An 18,513-nucleotide genomic window follows, 5' to 3' on the forward strand; every position below is an offset into this window, starting at 1 on the left:
GAAATCCGGGGGTTCATACCCTCAGGAATAGATTTACAATCATTACTTACCTCGAACCGGTCAAATCCCTACTCTGTAATGCTCTTTCCGCTAGAATCGACCTCAAAAGCAATATAGTGCAATCAATATAGGCCAAGGAACCAATTCCTTACGAAAAACTATCAATTTATACCAAAATCCCAAAATTCACCCAAACTCGACCCTCGGGCCACATCTCAGAATCTGACAAAAATACCAAAACTGGAAACTCCTTTCACTCATGAGTCAATACATACCAAATTCATCAAAATACGATATCAAATGGTCCCTCAAATCCTCAAATCAAACTCTCCAATTTCCAAGCTCTAACTCCTCAATTTCATCCCTAATTTCTACTAATTTCATGCTTAAACAACTGAAAATTACCATAATTACAAGTATTAAGCTCAAGTAACTTACCTCAATGTAAACCCCCTTGATTCTCTCTTCAAAACCCTCCAAAAAGCTCCAAGTCCGAATAAAAATGGTGGAAATAACTCAAATTCCGCGAAGGGTTCAATTTATATCTTCTGCCCAGGCATTTCCGCACCTGTGACCCTTTTCTCGCACCTGCACAACCGCTTATGCGGTCAAAAAAACTGCACCTGCAGAAATCACTTAAAATTCCAAAGCAACCATCTGTGCCCCAAGCACCGCACCTACGGGCCCGCAGATGCGTCAAACTCACCGCATCTGCGGTTCTTCTCTTGGCTCTCAACTTCTGTATCTGCAGCTTCCCCACCGCATCTGCGACCTCACACTTGCGGTCCCCAATCCACAGGTGCGGAAACATCAGAAGCAGCAGCTTCAGCTGCACAATCCCACTTCTAAATCATCCGTTAACTATCTGAATTCATCCCGAGGCCCTCGGACCTCAACTAAAAAATACCAATAAGTCACATTTCAAAATTCAAACTCAGTTGAACCTTCCGAACACTCAAAATAATATCAAAACACCGAATTACCCTCGAATTCAAGCCTAAGAACTTCTAAACTTCTGAATTCCACAAACGATGTCGAAACCCACCAAACCTCGTCCGAATGACCTAAAATTTTGGACACACATCACAAATGACACTACGAACCTACTCCAACTTCTGGAATTCCAGTCCGAACCAGATATCAAAATTTCCACTGCAGACCGAAGAACATCAAATTTTCAATTTCGCCAATTCAAGCCTAAATCTACCACAGACCTCCAAATCACATTCCGGATGCGCTCCCAAGCCCAAAATCACCTAACAGAGCTAATCAAACCATTATAAATCATATCCGAGACCGTTTACACATAAGTCAACATCCAGTTGATTTTTTCAACTTAAACTTCTAAATAGGAGACTAAGTGTCTCATTCCGCACCGAAACCACTCCAGATCCGAACCAACCAACACAATATGATGAAATACAGCTGAGGAACACATAAAAAAGCAGAAATGGGGGAATGGGGCTATAATTCACGAAACAACCGGTCGAGTTGTTATAGTGGCTTTCTACTCCAACTATTTACTTTAACGTATATTCTGTTTTGGTTTACTATCCGTTATTTGGAGATTAAAATCCTAGAGATTTTCTACTCCATTGGAGATTAAAATCTATGTGATTTTCTACTCTATTGGAGATTAAAATCTACAGGATTTTTTACTCCAATTTTATTTGGTTTACAACAACAACAATAGCAAACCCGGTTTGATACCAACATGTGGGGTCTGGGGAGGTAGTCTATACGCAGACCTTACCCTTACCTAATGCAGGTAGAGAAAATGTTTCCAATAGACCCACAACTCAGGAAGGGTAAGAAGAAGAAGAGGTAAGCACGGAATGAAGAAAGATGGAAGAGAAAAAAGGGAGAGATAAAGGATAAGTAGTATCAAACAATAGCAACAAGGAATATAATACCTGAGGCGAACAAAATCACATATCGTAATAAAAACCTAAGAATATGAAGGGACATGCACGCTACTAAGCCTATCGATGAACACTATAAACTACCTACTAACCTTCTACCTTAATCCTCGACCTCCACACCCTCCTATCAAGGGTCATGTCCTCAGTAAGCTGAAGCAATGCCATGTCCTGCCTAATCACTTCTCCCCAGTACTTCTTAGGCCTACCTAGACCCCTTCTCAAACTCTTCATGGCCAGCCTCTCACACCTCCTGACAAGGGCATCAATGCTTCTTCTCCTAACATATCCGAAACATCTCAGCCGCGACTCCCGCATCTTGTCCTCCACGGAGGCTACTCCCACTCTGTCCCGAATAGCTTCATTCTTAATCCTATCTAGCATGGTACACCCACACATAAATCTCAACATCATCATCTCTGTTACTCTTATCTTCTGCATGTAGGAGTTCTTGACTGGCCAACACTTAGCCCCATACAGCATAGCGGGTCGAACCACCACTCGATAAAACTTACCCTTAAGTCTTAACGGCACATTCCTATCACATAGAACACCGGAAGTGAGCCTCCACTTCATCCATCCCGCTCCAATGCGATGTGTGACATCTTCTTCAATCTCCCCGTTACGCTGGATAATAGACCATAGATACTTAAAACTCGCTCTCTTGGGGATAACTTGACCATCAAGCTTAACCTCTATGTCTACATCATGGGTCTCACTGAATTTGCACTCCAAGTATTCTATCTTGGTTCTACTTAGTTTGAAACCTTTAGAACTCCAAGGTCTGTCTCCAAACCTCTAACCTCGCGTTAACTTTGCTACGCGTCTCGTCAATCAACACTATATTATCGGCAAATAGCATGCATCAAGGCACCTCCCCTTAGATCTGACGCGACAGTACATCCATCGCCAAGGCAAACAAAAATGGGCGAAGAGCCGATCCCTGGTGCAACCCCATCACCACAGGAAAATGCTTTGAGTCACCACCCTCAGTCCTCACCCAAGACTTAGCATCATCGTACATATCCTTAATCACCCTAATGTACGCTACCGGGATGCCGCTAACCTCCAAACACCTCCATAGGACCTCCCTCAAAACTTTATCATATGCCTTCTCAAGGTCAATAAACACCATATGCAAATCCTTCTTCCTCTCCCTGTACTGTTCCACTAATCTCCTTACCAAATATATCGCTTCCGTAGTTAAACGCCCCGGCATGAATCCAAACTGATTCTCGGAAATAGACACGCACCTCCTCACCCTGGCCTCTACCACCCTCTCCCAAACCTTCATAGTGTGACTCAATAACTTGATACCCTTATAATTATTGCAATTTTGGATATCACCCTTATTATTGTAAAGCGAAACCATCGTACTCCACCTTCATTCTTCGGGCATCTTCTTTGTCTTAATAACAACATTAAACAACCCAGTGAGTCAGTCCAAACCTGCCTACCCCGCACTCTTCCAGAATTCCACTGAGATTTTGTCTGGCCCCATTGCTCTGCCCATGTACATCTTACGTATCGCCCCCTCCACCTCCTCTACTGTAATCCGCCTACAGTACCCAAAATCCCTCCAACTCCTGGAGTGCTCCAACTCACCCAGCACAATGTGTCTATCCCCCTCCTCATTCAACAGTTTATGGAAGTATGTCTACCACCTTCTCCTAATGAGTGCCTCGTCCATCAACACTTTGTCATCCTTGTCCTTGATGCACTTGACTTGGTCTAAGTCACGGGCATTCCTCTCCCTCACCTTGGCCAACCGGTACAACCTCTTATCCCCGCCTTTGCCCTCGAGCTCCTCGTACAAACCAGCAAATATTGCGTTCTTAGTTGTCGTAACTGCTAACTTTGCCTCTTTCTTCGCCTTTATGTAACACTCCCGATAAGTCCTTTTTTCATCCTCGTTTGTACTCTCTACTAGCTTCAAATAAGCAGCTTTCTTAGCTCCCATGTTACCTTGAACCTTTCCATTCCACCACCACTCCCCTTTATGACCCCCAGGAGAACCCTTCGTTACCCCTAAGACCTCTCCAGCAGCTACCCTAATACAATCCGCAGTCATGGACCACATACTAGACGCATCCTACCCCACAACTTCTTCCCTAACTCTTGAGCTTTGTCGTTGGTATATATTGGTTTGAAAATATAAAAACTTCGCCGTATATTAAATATTATTTGTGTCATTCTTTTATAAAAATGACGACTGAGAACAGAAATTAGCCTGTTCCTATGGTGATTGTCAATGCATCAACAAGCCAAACAACACCGGCACCGGCAGAAAAGCCCGAAAAATTTTCGGGATTGATTTCAAGCGGTGGTAGCAGAAGAGGTTCTTCTACTTGACGACTTTAAGTCTACAGAAGTTCATTAAAGAAGATGTTCCTGTTCTACCTGACGAAACTCCAGACAATGAATACTTTCTCGTGACTGAGCGTGGAAGCATTCTGATTTTTTGTGCAAGAATTATATTCTTAGCGGATTGGAGGATGATTTGTATAACATCTATAGTAATGTGGTGACGTCAAAAGAATTGTGGATTGCGCTTGAAAAGATATACAAAACTGAGGATGCCGGGTTGAAGAATTTTGGACTACAAAATGGTAGATAGCAAGTCTGTTATTACCCAAGTCCAGGAATTGCAAGTGATTATTCACGATCTCCTTGCTAAAGGTATAAGTCGAATTAATACTTATGTTGAAAGTATTAATTATATTATTATTACTAATAGAATTTTTATTGAAGGTCTTGTAATCAATGAAGCATTTCAAGTTGCAATAATGATTGAGAAGTTGTCTCCTTTGTGGAAGAAGTTCAAAAATTACTTGAAACACAAATGCAATGAGATGTGGCTCGAAGATCTTGTTGTTCGGTTGAGGATCGAAGAGGACAATAAAGTTGTTGAAAAGAAAGGTCCTGAAAACTCAACAATAATGGAAGCAAATATTGTTGAGGATGCTCCACAAAATAATAAAAAGAGGAAGAAGCCTTCAAAAAACAACCCAAGCAAGAAACGGTTCAAAAGAAATTGCTACAACTATGGAAAAGCTGGACACAAATCTGTAGATTGTCGTGCTCCAAGGAAAGACAAGAAGACGGGTCAAGCAAACATGGTTGAAAAGCACGAAGATTTTGATGACTTGTGTGTTATGCTTTATGAATGTAACCTGGTGGGAAATCCTAGGGAATGGTGGAATGATTCTGGAGACACTCACCATATTTGTGTTGTTGGAGAAGAGTTTGCTACATATGCTCCCATTGGACCCGAAGATATGCTTTCTTGGGAAATTCTGCAACAGCCAAGATTGAAAGATGTGGCAAGATATTTCTGAAAATGACATCTAGCAAGGTGATGACTCTGAATAACATCCTTCATGTTCCTAAAATTAGGAAGAACTTAGTCTCTACTGCACTTCTCGTCAAGAATAGGTTTAAATGCATTTTTGTACTTGATAAGGTTGTAATAAGTAAGAACAAGATGTTTGTAGGAAAAGGTTACCTCACTGAGGGACTTTTCAAACTGAATGTAATTGTCATTGAGAATAATAAAATTTCAGCTTCTTCTTACTTACTTGAGTCAAATGATTTATGGCATATACGTTTGTGACATGTCAATTATAAAACCTTGCGAAAAAATAATTAATTTAGAAGTATTGCCTAAGTTTGAATGGGACAAATCAAAATATTAAATATGTGTGGAATCTAAGTATGTTAAACATCCTTATAAGTTAATTGAAAGGAATTCAAATTCTTTAGACTTAATTCACATAGATAAAGTCAATACCATCTCGCGGTGGAAAGAAGAATTTCATAACTTTTATTGGCGATAGTACTCGATATTGCTGTATTTACTTACTTAATAGTAAAGATAAATCAATAGATGCATTCAAGCTATACAAAAATGAAGTTAAAATGCAACTTAACAAGAAAATCAAAATGATAAGAAGTGATAGGGTGGTGAATACGAATCTCCTTTTGAAGAAATATGTTTAGAATATGGAATTATTGATCAAACAATGGCCCCTTACATGCCCCAATCCAATAGAATTGCGAAAAGAAAGAATCGTTCGTTAAAGGAGATGATGAACGCCTTGTTGATAAGTTTCAGTTTGCCACAGAACTTGCAGGGGGAATCCATTCTTACGGCTAACTGGATATTAAATCGAGTATCCCTTAGCAAAAACTCAATCCATTCCAATATGAAAAATGGAAAGAGATGAAGCCCAACTTGAATTATTTTAAAGTGTGGGGGGTGTTTCGCAAAGACTGCAAGTTCCTAAACCCAATAGGGTAAACCATTATTTGTGTTTTCATATGATATGCGACCAATAGTAAAGTATATCGACTTCTGGTTCATAAATCAGAAAATATCGACATTCATAATCATAGGGTTATAAAATCATATAATCTCGAGTTCTTCGAATATATATATATATCAGTATATAAAGGAATGTGAGTCGATTGGTGAAAGATCTAATCGACCTCGGGAAGAAACAAAAGAAAGTACGTCTAATCAGGAGGATCCAAGACGTAGTAAATGTCAAAGAACGTCTACTTTATTTGGACCAGATTTTGTGACTTTCTTATTGGAAAATGAGTCTCGAACATTTGAAGAAGCTATGTCTTCTTCGGAATTATTATTTTGGAAGGAGGCAGTCAATAGTTAAATAGAATTCATATTGAACAACCATACATGGGAATTGGTTGATCTTTCTCCTAGAAATAAACCGTTAGGTTCTAAATAGATTTTTAAGAGGAAAATGAAAGATGATGGAACTATTGATAAATATAAGGCAAGAGTTGTGGTCAAAGAGTATAAACAACGAGAAAGTCTTGACAATTTTGATACATACTCTCCAGTTACAAGAATTACATCCATACAAATATTAGTAGCATTAGCTGCGGTTTATGCTCTTAAAATTCATCAAATGGACGTTAAGACGACCTTCTTAAATGGAGATTTGGAGGAAGAAATCTACATGGAACAACCGAAGGGTTTGCGGTTCCAGGTAAAGAAAAGAAGGTGTGTAGACTTGTTAAGTTCCTTTATGGACTAAAACAAACACCCAAATAATGGCATGCGAAATTTGACCAAACAACGTTGTCAAATGGTTTTAAGATAAATAAATGTGATAAATGTGTGTACATTAAAAATGTTCTGAATCACATAGTCATTGTTTGCTTATATGTGGATGATATGTTGATAATGAGTAATGGCATTACCAACATAAATGCGGCTAAACGTATGTTTACTAGCACGTTTGATATGAAAGACTTGGGAGTTGCCGATTTAATTCTGGGTATTAAGATCCATAAGACTCCTCAAGGTCTGGTATTGTCACAATCTCATTACATTAAAACAATATTGAAAAATTCAAGCACTTAGATTTTAAAGTTGCAAAGACTCCAATTGACATGAATCTTGCACTAGCAAAGAACAAAGGCCAAAGCATATCACAATTGGATTATGCTCGTGTGTTGGGATGTTTAATGTATATCATGGATTGTACACGACCAGATATAGCTTGTGCTATAAGTAAATTAAGTCGATACACGAGTAATCCAGGCTAATCTCATTGGATGTCAATGAAACGAATTTTAGGATATTTAGAACATACCAGGACTTTGCTTTGCACTGTAGTAAAAAATAATTCAATAACTTTAGGCAAGTTAAGTACTAACATTTAAGGTACAAAATATCATTTAGTAACTTTTGTGATACCTAGACAAAGTTTAATAACCTTTTTATTATAGAAAATAATTTAATAAAATTAAATAAAAATTGAGTTACCATCCAAAAATTACATCTACTAAGAGTCATAGGAAACTTCAAATCTTCTGAAAACTGGACGGCTGTGATCGCAAATAATCGTTTAGTAGTAGTAAGCAGAAAGAAACAAAGAAAAAGAAGGAAATTCGCGTTAAGCAAAGCAATTGGTCAAGTCCTTTTTTCTTTTTGGTCTTTCCCTCCACTGTTTTGTCTCGCCACTTTCTCACTGGTGACTTGGTACTGAGTGATAGCAGTGGAGAAGCAAAAATTTCCAGAAATTTCCAAAAAGCATATGCTGAATCGGAAACCCTAACAGAGAAAAGCCATTCCGGTTTCATTCACCTAAGGTGAAATTTATCTAACTTTCTGTTCTCCGTTTTCATTTACTTCTTCTACATTCTCGAGTTTTCTAATTATAATTTTTTTTCATAATGTGCATCGAGTACTAATTTTGTTTTAATGAATATTTTGATAACTAGTAGTTTTTGTATTAATTGCTCAATTTTGCCTATTTTAGTCTGCATGCAATTAAATTTCTTGATTTTCAGTTTCAGAAAAGATTCACTCTGATACAGTGTTAAATGCATATTTACTCGTCCACTTCTTTTTGGGCATTTTTCTTAGTGATTTATTCTTTCAATGTTCAAAGTTTCTAATATATGAATTTAAAAAATTAAATACATTTTTTGCGTGTAATTTGATGTTTCTACTTATTGTCTTCATCACGTTTGAACTATTTGACCATAAATTACTTTGCATACAGTGTACTGCTTTTCATGAAGATTAAATATTAACTTGATTTGAGTAGAGTGGATGAGATACATGGTTTCATATGCAGAGTTGGGGCTAGGATTTGAAGTTTAAGGGTTAGGGATTCTAGTCTTTTTAAGTTATCGGGTTCTAAATTAATAATTTATAAATATGAATTTATTAAGACAATTACAGAGTTTCGACTAAAGCTTCTGGGTTCGGCCGAACCCGTAAGCTATAGTCTAGCTCCACCCATGTTCTTATGATAGCCTACCACAAGAAGTTTGGAATTGAGGTGTAGTTGGTTGATTGATATATATTCTAACTACATTATCCTTGTCAGACAAGAAACTATAACAAGCTTAAATTTTGTAGTTGTGCGCATATGATGTATCCATAGAGGGGTATAAATTGAGGAGACGGTTTAGAAAGAACTCTGATTTCAGTAGCCTTCTTCTTTTGGCGTTTATCCAGCTAATAAAAATTTCTCCTAGGTGACTGTTCCACTTGAAATATGGAAGGAAGTGAGGGAAGACAGAGTTTTTGCCCACCTGTGGCAGTAGCACCACCAGTTATAGCGTTGGACGCGGAGCCAGAGAGAGTTGATCAGCCCAAGCGTACTGTAATGTCGAGGCCTGGGAATGGAACATCTGGACGAGGGATTACTTTGCTCGCAAACCACTTAAAAGTTTCTGTCAAATGTCCTGATGAAATATTTTACCAATACAGTGTATGATTGCTAATTATTGAGTCCTTCTTCAGTCATTTTGAAGCTCCCCGTGCACTTAACCAAATTTCTGTGTTGCACTATTACAGGTCTCTATAACTTGTGATGAAAAGAGGGATGTTAACATCAAGCGGATTGGAAGAAAAATCATAGATAAAATTCACGAAACATACTCATCTGAATTTGCGGGAAAGAAATTTGTTTACGATGGAGAGAAGAGTTTGTACACAGTGGGACCTCTGCCACGCAACAAAGTGGAATTCACGGTGGTTGTTGAAGAGTCTAGTGCAAAGCAGTAATATCCTTGAAAAAATCTTTGACTCTATAGTCGCAGTTACTTTAAGGCTTCTATAATGTACCTTAAGCTTATGTTATACTTTGTTTGTAGTGCTAGTGAGAGCCCCTCAGATAATGGAAGCAACAATCACTCTAGTAAAAGATCTAAGCGTTCTCTTCATTCAAAAGCTTTCCGGGTGGAGATCAACTTTGCAGCTAAAATACCATTAAAGTCCATTTCTCTTGCCCTTCAAGGAGCTGATGCGGAAAATGTTCAAGATGCATTGAGGGTTCTGGACATTATATTGCGACAACAAGCTGCTAATAGGTAATTCCCTGTTATTCTAATGACCGTCAATCTTTTCCCGAGCCAAAACTTATCCAGATATTCATGTTGGTCACAGAGGATGCCTCTTGGTTAGACAGTCATTTTTTCATGACGACTCAAGGAACTTCACAGATGTTGGAGGGGGTGTAATGGGTTGTAAGGGGCTCCATTCCAGCTTTCGTCCAACCCTTGATGGATTGACCTTGAACATGGGTAGTACTTAGAAACTCTCCAGTCTAGCTGTCTTCTATAATTTTTATAAATCTTAATTCTGCTTACTTCCTGGTTGTAGATGTGTCTACAACTATGATCCTATCACCTGGACCTGTAATCGACTTTTTACTCGCTAACCAGAATGTAAAGGAGCCTCGTTATATTGATTGGGCAAGAGTGAGTAATATCTAACTACACGCTAAAACTCTTCTTTCTTTCAGCTCTCCACGCTTCGCTAACTTCCAGTTTTATACAGGCAAAAAGAATGTTGAAGAATCTGAGAGTTAAAGCTAAGCACAGCAACAAGGAATTCAAAATCATCGGTCTGAGTGAGAGACCTTGCAATCAACAGTTGTGAGTGTCTATTTGTCTTGTGCATATTTATTACTAACTACTCAGAGATATGTAACATCTACTTTTGTTGCCTTTTTAATAGATTTTCTATGAAAGTAAAAAATGGTGATGGCCTAGATAATGGAGGAGAGACCATAGAGATAACTGTTTATGAGTACTTCACTAAACACCGTAACATAGAACTTTCAAACTCTGCTTATATGCCATGCCTGGATGTCGGAAAACCGAAACGACCAAACTATCTGCCACTGGAGGTGTGCAGAGTTATTATTCTTTCTTTTTACATTACTGGACCCTAATTAACTAAACCAGCTTCTAAGAGCCAAATTTTTTTCTTTCCTTAATATTCAGCTGTGTTATTTGGTCTCCCTTCAAAGATACACAAAAGTGTTATCATCAGTGCAGCGGGCATCTTTAGTTGAAAAATCAAGGCAGAAGCCTCGAGAACGAATTAAAGTTATAACAGATGTAAGTTGGTGCAGGTTTGATTGTGCTGGTACTTTTAATTTTTGCTTCTGTACCTTACTGGAAATTTGGCAGGCTGTCAGGGACTACAGCTATGATGATGATCCCCTTCTTGCCACTTGTGGAGTCTCGATAGAAAAGCAGCTCATTCAAATTAACGGCAGGGTCCTTGAGGCTCCAAAGGTAGTATCTATACATCTTGAACGGTGTTCATTAAAATTTAATTATTTTTTTCTGACTTTACTTATATTATCTTACAATCTCTAGTTGAAGGCTGGTAATGGCGAAGAGGTCGTTCCCCGCAACGGCCGATGGAATTTTAATAACAAGGTACAATTTAACCGCATAATATCACCTTGCAGTCTGGCGCGATAAACAGCAAATATAAGGAGAGGTGGAAATAATCATCTGTGGTTGTCCTCTATTATTTTGTTACTACATGGGGATCAACCTTTTGAGAACTTGACTATGAAGGAGAGGAGGGATGGCGGATATGAATTTATCCTCATTATTCTCCATATCTGAGGATAATCTTTGTGAAAATGAAAAAAAGTTTCTATTGTTAGACTTAACCAACTGTAGTGAAAATGTTATAAAAGTTTTCTGCAGTTTTTCGTTTGAACCATACCTTCCATCTCTCTCTACCTTTTTTTTTCCCTTTCTTGTAGCATCTTTTGACCCCTGCACGAATTGAACGCTGGGCAGTGGTCAACTTCTCTGCCCGTTGTGATACAAGTCACCTTTCGAGGGAGCTTATTAGTTGTGGAAGGACCAAAGGCATTGTATGTAGCGCTACATCTACATCTTTCATTGTTTAATTTTGTTGCGATGAATTCTGAGTTCAAATTCTTCTTTATCAGCATTTTGAACGCCCACATACACTCATTGAGGAAGATCCCCAGAATAGGCGAGCTGGGCCTGTAATTCGAGTAGAAAAGATGTTCGAAGAGATAATAGCTAGACTTCCTGGCCCTCCTGACTTTCTTCTCTGTGTCTTGCCAGAGCGAAAAAACTCAGAGATATATGGTAATATACTAATTACAATGTTAGACCTGCTCGCTTTGGTTTCAATATCCTATACTAACTTATACATTTCATAATGTCAAGGACCTTGGAAGAAAAAAAGCTTGACTGACTTGGGAATTGTTACTCAATGTATCTCTCCGTTAAAGATCAATGATCAATATCTAACGAATGTGCTTCTCAAAATTAATGCAAAGGTAGTCTTTTGAATTTGTGATCAACAGTTTGGATTTTTTTCTATTTTCAGTTTTTCTGAACTAGGATAGTCTTTTTTGCTTGTGTTTAATAGCTTGGAGGGACCAATTCATTGTTGGCTATGGAACATGCATCTTATCTGCCGCATATTCAGGAAACTCCAACAATGATTCTGGGCATGGATGTCTCTCATGGATCTCCTGGTCAATCAGATATTCCATCAATTGCTGCGGTTGATCTTCTTCCCAAAATATTTTCTCCTTTCTTTTGTCAATAGCGTTGCAACTGATTTGTTCTGCCTTATTATCACTGTTCTTCCAGGTTGTGGGATCCTTATATTGGCCATTAATATCCAAGTACAGGGCAGTTGTCCGTAGTCAATCTCCAAAGTTAGAAATTATAGAATCCTTATACAAGCCTTTACCAAATGGAGACGATGAAGGAATCATGGGGTGCATCTTTATTGCCTATAATATGTCAAGTTTCTATGACAACCTATGTATAGAAGCATTTAAATTATACAAATTTACTTGTGCTGCAGAGAACTTCTTCTGGACTTCTATAGGACATGTAACGGCCATAAACCAGCTCAAATTATTGTCTTCAGGTATTCCAATATTTATGTCTGAAGTCTGCTGCAGATGCTGTCCCACATATGAGCAATGACAGCTGCTAAAGTTAAATAAAAATTTGTTGGTTCAGCCTCACATTTAGCTTTATACTAGTAAATTTGCATGAATATATTTATATTGAAATTAGTAAGTTAGTAAGCTAATAATGAAATTAGATGCCATCCCTCAAAAAGCTTATAAAGTACTTTTTTCGTCTATGTGCAACTAAAGAAACACATAAGTCACTTGTTAAATTGTTTCATTACACCTTCCTCTCTTCTTCTTTTATCTCCCGCCACTTTCAAAATTTCTTAGCCTATTAAGGATTAGCTTTTGTTATATACTTATACTTCCTAATACTTGAGTATTGAAATTTGTGAGATATATAACATTTGAAATTAAAAGAAGTTAAAGATAGACTTAAATAAGCAAAGGAATCAAAACTAATTGATTTTCTATAAATCCTAAAAGTTTCAAAAATGGAATATTGTCAAACAATTGATGATGAACTTCACCAATTCTTAAAAAAAAAAATTTAAAAATTAAAGATATCAATTAATAAAATAAACTTTGAAGAAAAGAAGCAACCAAAACTGTTATTATATGATTTTGTAACTATATGCAGTTGACATTTGTGGATCTTGCTAGCCCCAACTTCTGTGAACCTCCACCTTTGTTCCCATCTCAAGGGTAACACAATGCGCCAGTAAGCATATATCTACTACTCTGCATTTCTTGATGAGATGGGCTGAAGTCTGTTGCTAACAAATATTTTCCAAGACTTGAGGAAACAGAAAGAATACTATATTACTAAACAACGCAACATAATTAACATTGTCAATTTACAAATTGTTAGTTTTTATCTCAGCCATTAAGAAAATAGTGAATGTAAACTAAAGTGGATCCTCACTTAGCAAATGTTGATCTATACCTATTCTTGAACTAAGCTGCATACTTTAAAAACACCATTAGACTAAGCAAAGGGCTTCCTGATGGTTGCTGCCAACTTAATTTGTATTCATATTAAACAATGGTTAATGAAAGTGGTGAAAGCTTCTATTTGTTGAAGAAACGGTGAAGTTGGAGCAACAACATAGATCCGATTGTTTACATCTCTTTACCGCAACACAACACTGATTCAACAAACCTCCGTGGACCGAAGATATAAAACAAACAAACAGTGACTTGAAAGTTGATATTCCGCCTCATTCTCTGAATAGGGTTACTAAAATAGATGCAGAGGTGATAATTGGCGAAGAGGAGAGAACCGGATTTGTATGTAAACAATAGGAGAAGCAATGTCTACAAAGAAAAACGACAAAAAACTATTAAAGATAAGTTTTTATTGTTAACTCATTCATTCCCAAGTTAATAAACCATAACTATTATGCAACTTTAAATTTATTTTTGTTTATCAATTTCTCGTTAAGGAATGTTCTTTCAATCAAGTCTAAGCTCCATATCACTATACTATAATCAACTTTTATAGATAGTGTTGTCAAACATTGTTACCATTTTAAATATCAGTAAAACAACATTCTTGTACTTCATAATGAAACTAAAAAGTAACAGGAAGTTGAAGCACTATCCAATACCAATATCTAACACGGCATAGAAAATCTTATATAGCCTAAACTCCACATCACTATATTATGATCAACTTCTGTGGATATTGTTGTCAAACTTTGTCACAATTAATTAAAAATATCAGCAAAACAACGCTCTTTGCTGATATCAGCAAAAGTTAATGGTCCGAAGTGAAAGTGAAACTGTAAATGTAAATTGCAGAAGTGAACGATCACAACATATTAGTTTCCATTATTTCCTGTTTAATAGTGTTAAGTTGAAAGAGTCTAAAATTTAACATTACAAATATATTCAAGAAGGCATAGTTGGTAAATATGTATTTCAAAAGGATTTCAAACCGGCATTTGTTGAGTAAATAGCAGCATTTCATAATTCTATGGGGAAGGTCAACCTATAGGGTCTTTTTTCGAACACTTCATGGGCGTCAAAATAAGCATGTGTTTGCTCTGTTGTATTTCATCCCTTTACGTTTGTATGGTTGTGAAGATTTCGTGAGAGGATTTTTGGTTTCAAAAATTCTTCTGTATAAGTCAATGACATATTAACCAATAATAAGACAATGTTAGTCTGCACATCAAGATTACAAATCACAATAACTTTCACAAAATTAGTATATTCAATCTTCATTGTTTTGATATGTATGGTCATTCAATCTTCGTTAACAAATTGAAAAAACCGAAAAAATGAATGAACTTTGAGACTCACAGCCAAAGCGGCAAACTAAAGAGAAAAGAAAAAGAAATAGGAAAATAGAAGAAGATACCTGACAGTAGGTCTGAATACGAACGGTGGCAGCAAGCCGGAGAATGTAATAGAGAAAGAGAGAGGAAAGACAAAAGTTAGAAGAGTAAAGAATCGGTGTAGAAAGAAACAGTATTGTTTTTGAAGCAGCGTTTTTGTTTTGCGTGCTTTTTTGGTCTTTGATAGTGAAAAATCAGAGGAAACCCCTAAAATTTCTAGAAAAAAATAAATGCAATTGCTGCTTAAAGAGAAGTGCCACGTATCCGTGTGTATGGCCCTCAATTATATATATATATAGATAGATAGATAGATAGATAGATTTGGAAAGGAATTAGATATAAGCCTTGGTCAAAAAAATAGATCTTACTGTTTCAAATTCACATAACAAATAATAAAAAGAAAAGAAGCTGAATCCACATATATGTAGTTTTTCTGGAAAACTGTTTCCGTTGGCCAAAAGAGAAGTGGGATATAAACATTGGTGGATTAGTCAAGGTGCGGGCAAGCTGGCATGGGTACACCATATTTAAAACACAAAGTTAATAGGAATGAGTATCATAAAGCACACTATACAATGTTAAAGTTGGAGCCTATCTTTCTGAGACAAACAAATCATAAATCTTACAGTTTCTCCAATGAGAAGATGCGAGTTGCAGATCTGTGTTCTTAGATGTCATCTTCATATCCTATCAATCTTGAGAACCTTTTGATAGAACAAAATATCTTTACCTGGATAGATTGAAATGGTACATTATGTCCTTATGATATGCAATTTATTTTTGGCGAAATGGGGAACTTCACAACTATATAAGGGTATCAGGCGAGAAGGTGAATTTTAACCATTGTACTCTGTACTTCTGCAGAATATTGCAATATATGTGGCTGTGACTTTTATAGCAGTCCTATAATTTTGAAATGGTATAGCAGTCCTATTTCAAGTTTTTGTTTGCAATCACATGATGATTGTTCATTAATATTATATTGCTAGCCATTTGCGATCAACTTAAAATTTCCTTTGTTAGGGATGGCGTCAGTGAATCACAGTTCAGTCAAGTTCTGAACCTTGAGCTAGATCAAATGATCAAGGTAATGTCCATCTATCTGAAAAATGTCTTTTGCCATTCCAATGCACTCACTTAACACTGCATCATAAAATAGTTTTTTTTGTTTTGCTTGTGGAGATGTTTAATTTCTTACTTTAATTTTTTCATGACAAAAACATTTAAAGGAATGGAATATCCACAGGTTACGCACTGAACTTTTGCAGCTAATGCTCTGGAATAGAGTAATAATACTTTAAATTTAGGCATCTCTTAGGATCTGAGTTCTATATGCTGTCCATCAGTTATTAGTTCCTGGTATGTTTAATACGTCTGGCATTTTCCAAAAGCAGGCATACAAGCATCTTGGTGAGGGAGACATCCCCAAGTTCACCTTGATTGTGGCACAAAAAAATCACCATACGAAACTGTTTCAAGCTAGTGCACCTGAAAATGTTCCACCAGGTCTTTAACTTTCCAGCAATTCGTTTGTTCTGCTTCAAGTGATCTGTTCTAAAGTAGTCTCTAAGACACACCGTCTCTCTCCCTCAGGTACTGTTGTAGACACAAACATTGTGCATCCAAGAAATAATGACTTTTTCATGTGTGCACATGCGGGAATGATAGTAAGTTACTCAGATCCTTTTACCCGTTGGGGTTTTCCTAGATGTTGTCCTATTTATCATGGCATATAGGACCTGTTCCAGCAGTTTCTTAGCTATTTCTTGTGTCATTATGTATAACCTGCGCTTTTGAATTTCTTCCTTCATCTCCTTCAGCGCTTCAACAATATGAAAACAAATTGAACTGAGCTAGTCTGTCTATGAATTTTACAACAGGGAACAACTAGACCTGCACATTATCATGTATTGCTCGATGAGATTGGTTTCTCACCTGATGTCCTGCAAAATCTCATACATTCACTATCATATGTGTAAGCTATCTGATATGCAATCTATAAGTTATGAATGAATTTGCAAGTTCAATGTGATAGTGCTTTGCTGTCTTTCAGGTATCAAAGGAGCACGACTGCGACCTCTATTGGTAATTCTGTTTATCCTTGCATTACTTTCTTTTTTGTTCCTAGGGAGAGATTGAAATGTTAAGAGACATAGATAGGCATGTGATAGTGAAACTGTTATCAGTCATCTTAAATTACAGAATTAGCAAAAGTTAGCATATTATCTAATTTCATTGTTGCTGCAGTGGCTCCTGTCCGTTATGCACATCTAGCAGCACAACAATTTGCACAGTTTGTGAAGTTCGAAGATCTCTCCGAAACTTCTTCAGGACACGGCAGCGTCAAATCAATTGGGAGCACCTCGGTTACTGAACTGCCCAGGTTGCACATGAATGTCAGTGACTCAATGTTTTTCTGTTGAAGTTGAAGTTTTCAACTGCACATGCTGTAAATTCTTGGGTAGTATAATACTCTATACTCTATGGCTCCAAGTTTTGTGGAGGCTTTAGTCAAGCACTTTTAGGTCGTCTAACAAGGGGCAAAACATCTTATTTCTGACAGTTTTCTGGAAGTAACTAGGCTAAAAATATCACTGTTTAAAGGGCATAGAATTTTGGTACAGCTACTTGTAGCTATTTAGAATTTAGGACTGACTTTTGTATAGTCAATTTTTGGCCTAAATTTGGTGCGCCTGATTTGTTAAACACCAGGAAGCTTTGGTCTATATAGTATTGAAATGAAATTCGTCCGTCATGCAATTGCCTTCATGAATATTCACAAATTTAAAGTTATTTTTATTTGCTAATAAGATTGCCGACTTGGAGAATGAGTCAGAAAGTGTTAACTTTGATCACGTCTAACCCAAATTTCTCAAAAGGAAAAGGTCCAAATTTGTATCTGAATCGAAATTAAATTTTCTCACCGTTAAACCTTTGGTTCATTCATATCTTTGCATTCGCAATGTATCAAAATTCCCCGAGGAAAAAAAATATATTAATTCTTCAACTTTTGAATTAGGTATAATTTGATTATTGATAAATTCTTGCGGCCATCATTTATGTCAAGTAGTATACACGCATATTTTCATCCGGCGTAACATACCCTTTTAAAAGCCCGGTGCATCATGCATCCTATGTTTACGCTAGGTCCAAAGAAGGGCCACACCTCAAGGATAGGGGTGATGTAGGTAACCTACCATGATGCAAGCATTAGTGGTTGATTCCACGAATCGAATCCGTGACCTATACGTTAAACAGAAACAACTTTACCGTTGCTCTCTTAGAAAAACACTCTTACCGAATCCTAACACTGTTGGGAATCAAATTTGCTCAATAGGCATTAGCATGCCTATTGCTGCATGGAAAACCCTCATCCAAGTTCCTCTTCAGTTCTCAAAACTTGCATGAAATGACAGAAATTCAGAATGCCCAACAAAACGTGCCCGTGCTCAATCGCACTAATAATGCTATGATTAACAAAGTCAGTATGGGGCTCTAGTGTGTAAAATTTCTGATATTCAGACATCAATATGCTCCCATCAATACACC

At 37.1% G+C, this 18,513-nt stretch overlaps 2 protein-coding genes across 3 annotated transcripts; one reads left to right on the forward strand and one right to left on the reverse strand.

Moving 5' to 3' along the window:
* Window positions 1-3,576: 3,576 nt before the first annotated feature.
* On the reverse strand, window positions 3,577-3,990 carry LOC142165468 (uncharacterized). The gene has a single exon (XM_075224016.1). The coding sequence runs from the start codon at window positions 3,988-3,990 to the stop codon at window positions 3,577-3,579; it is 414 nt and encodes a 137-aa protein (XP_075080117.1).
* A 3,833-nt stretch (window positions 3,991-7,823) lies between these two features.
* LOC107830624 (protein argonaute 16) lies at window positions 7,824-17,719 on the forward strand. 2 transcript variants are annotated; one of them, XR_012695824.1, is made up of 24 exons: window positions 7,832-8,042; window positions 8,940-9,175; window positions 9,262-9,467; window positions 9,561-9,776; window positions 9,853-9,989; window positions 10,069-10,166; window positions 10,246-10,343; window positions 10,426-10,597; window positions 10,695-10,811; window positions 10,884-10,991; window positions 11,076-11,138; window positions 11,477-11,590; window positions 11,669-11,834; window positions 11,916-12,028; window positions 12,121-12,258; window positions 12,348-12,478; window positions 12,568-12,633; window positions 15,829-15,883; window positions 15,988-16,051; window positions 16,359-16,470; window positions 16,558-16,631; window positions 16,845-16,939; window positions 17,018-17,049; window positions 17,212-17,719. XR_012695824.1 is itself a non-coding variant. In XM_016658245.2 (23 exons), the coding sequence occupies exons 2-23, from the start codon at window positions 8,960-8,962 to the stop codon at window positions 17,385-17,387; spliced, it is 2,712 nt and encodes a 903-aa protein (XP_016513731.1). In that variant the 5' UTR covers window positions 7,824-8,042; window positions 8,940-8,959; the 3' UTR covers window positions 17,388-17,719. The 2 variants fall into 2 exon arrangements, 1 of the variants encoding a protein (XP_016513731.1); XM_016658245.2 differs by lacking the exon at window positions 15,829-15,883 and having other exon boundaries at window positions 7,824-8,042.
* Window positions 17,720-18,513: the final 794 nt, after the last annotated feature.

The sequence above is a fragment of the Nicotiana tabacum genome, chromosome 10 (assembly GCF_000715075.1).
Source record: "Nicotiana tabacum cultivar K326 chromosome 10, ASM71507v2, whole genome shotgun sequence".
NCBI lineage: Eukaryota > Viridiplantae > Streptophyta > Magnoliopsida > Solanales > Solanaceae > Nicotiana > Nicotiana tabacum.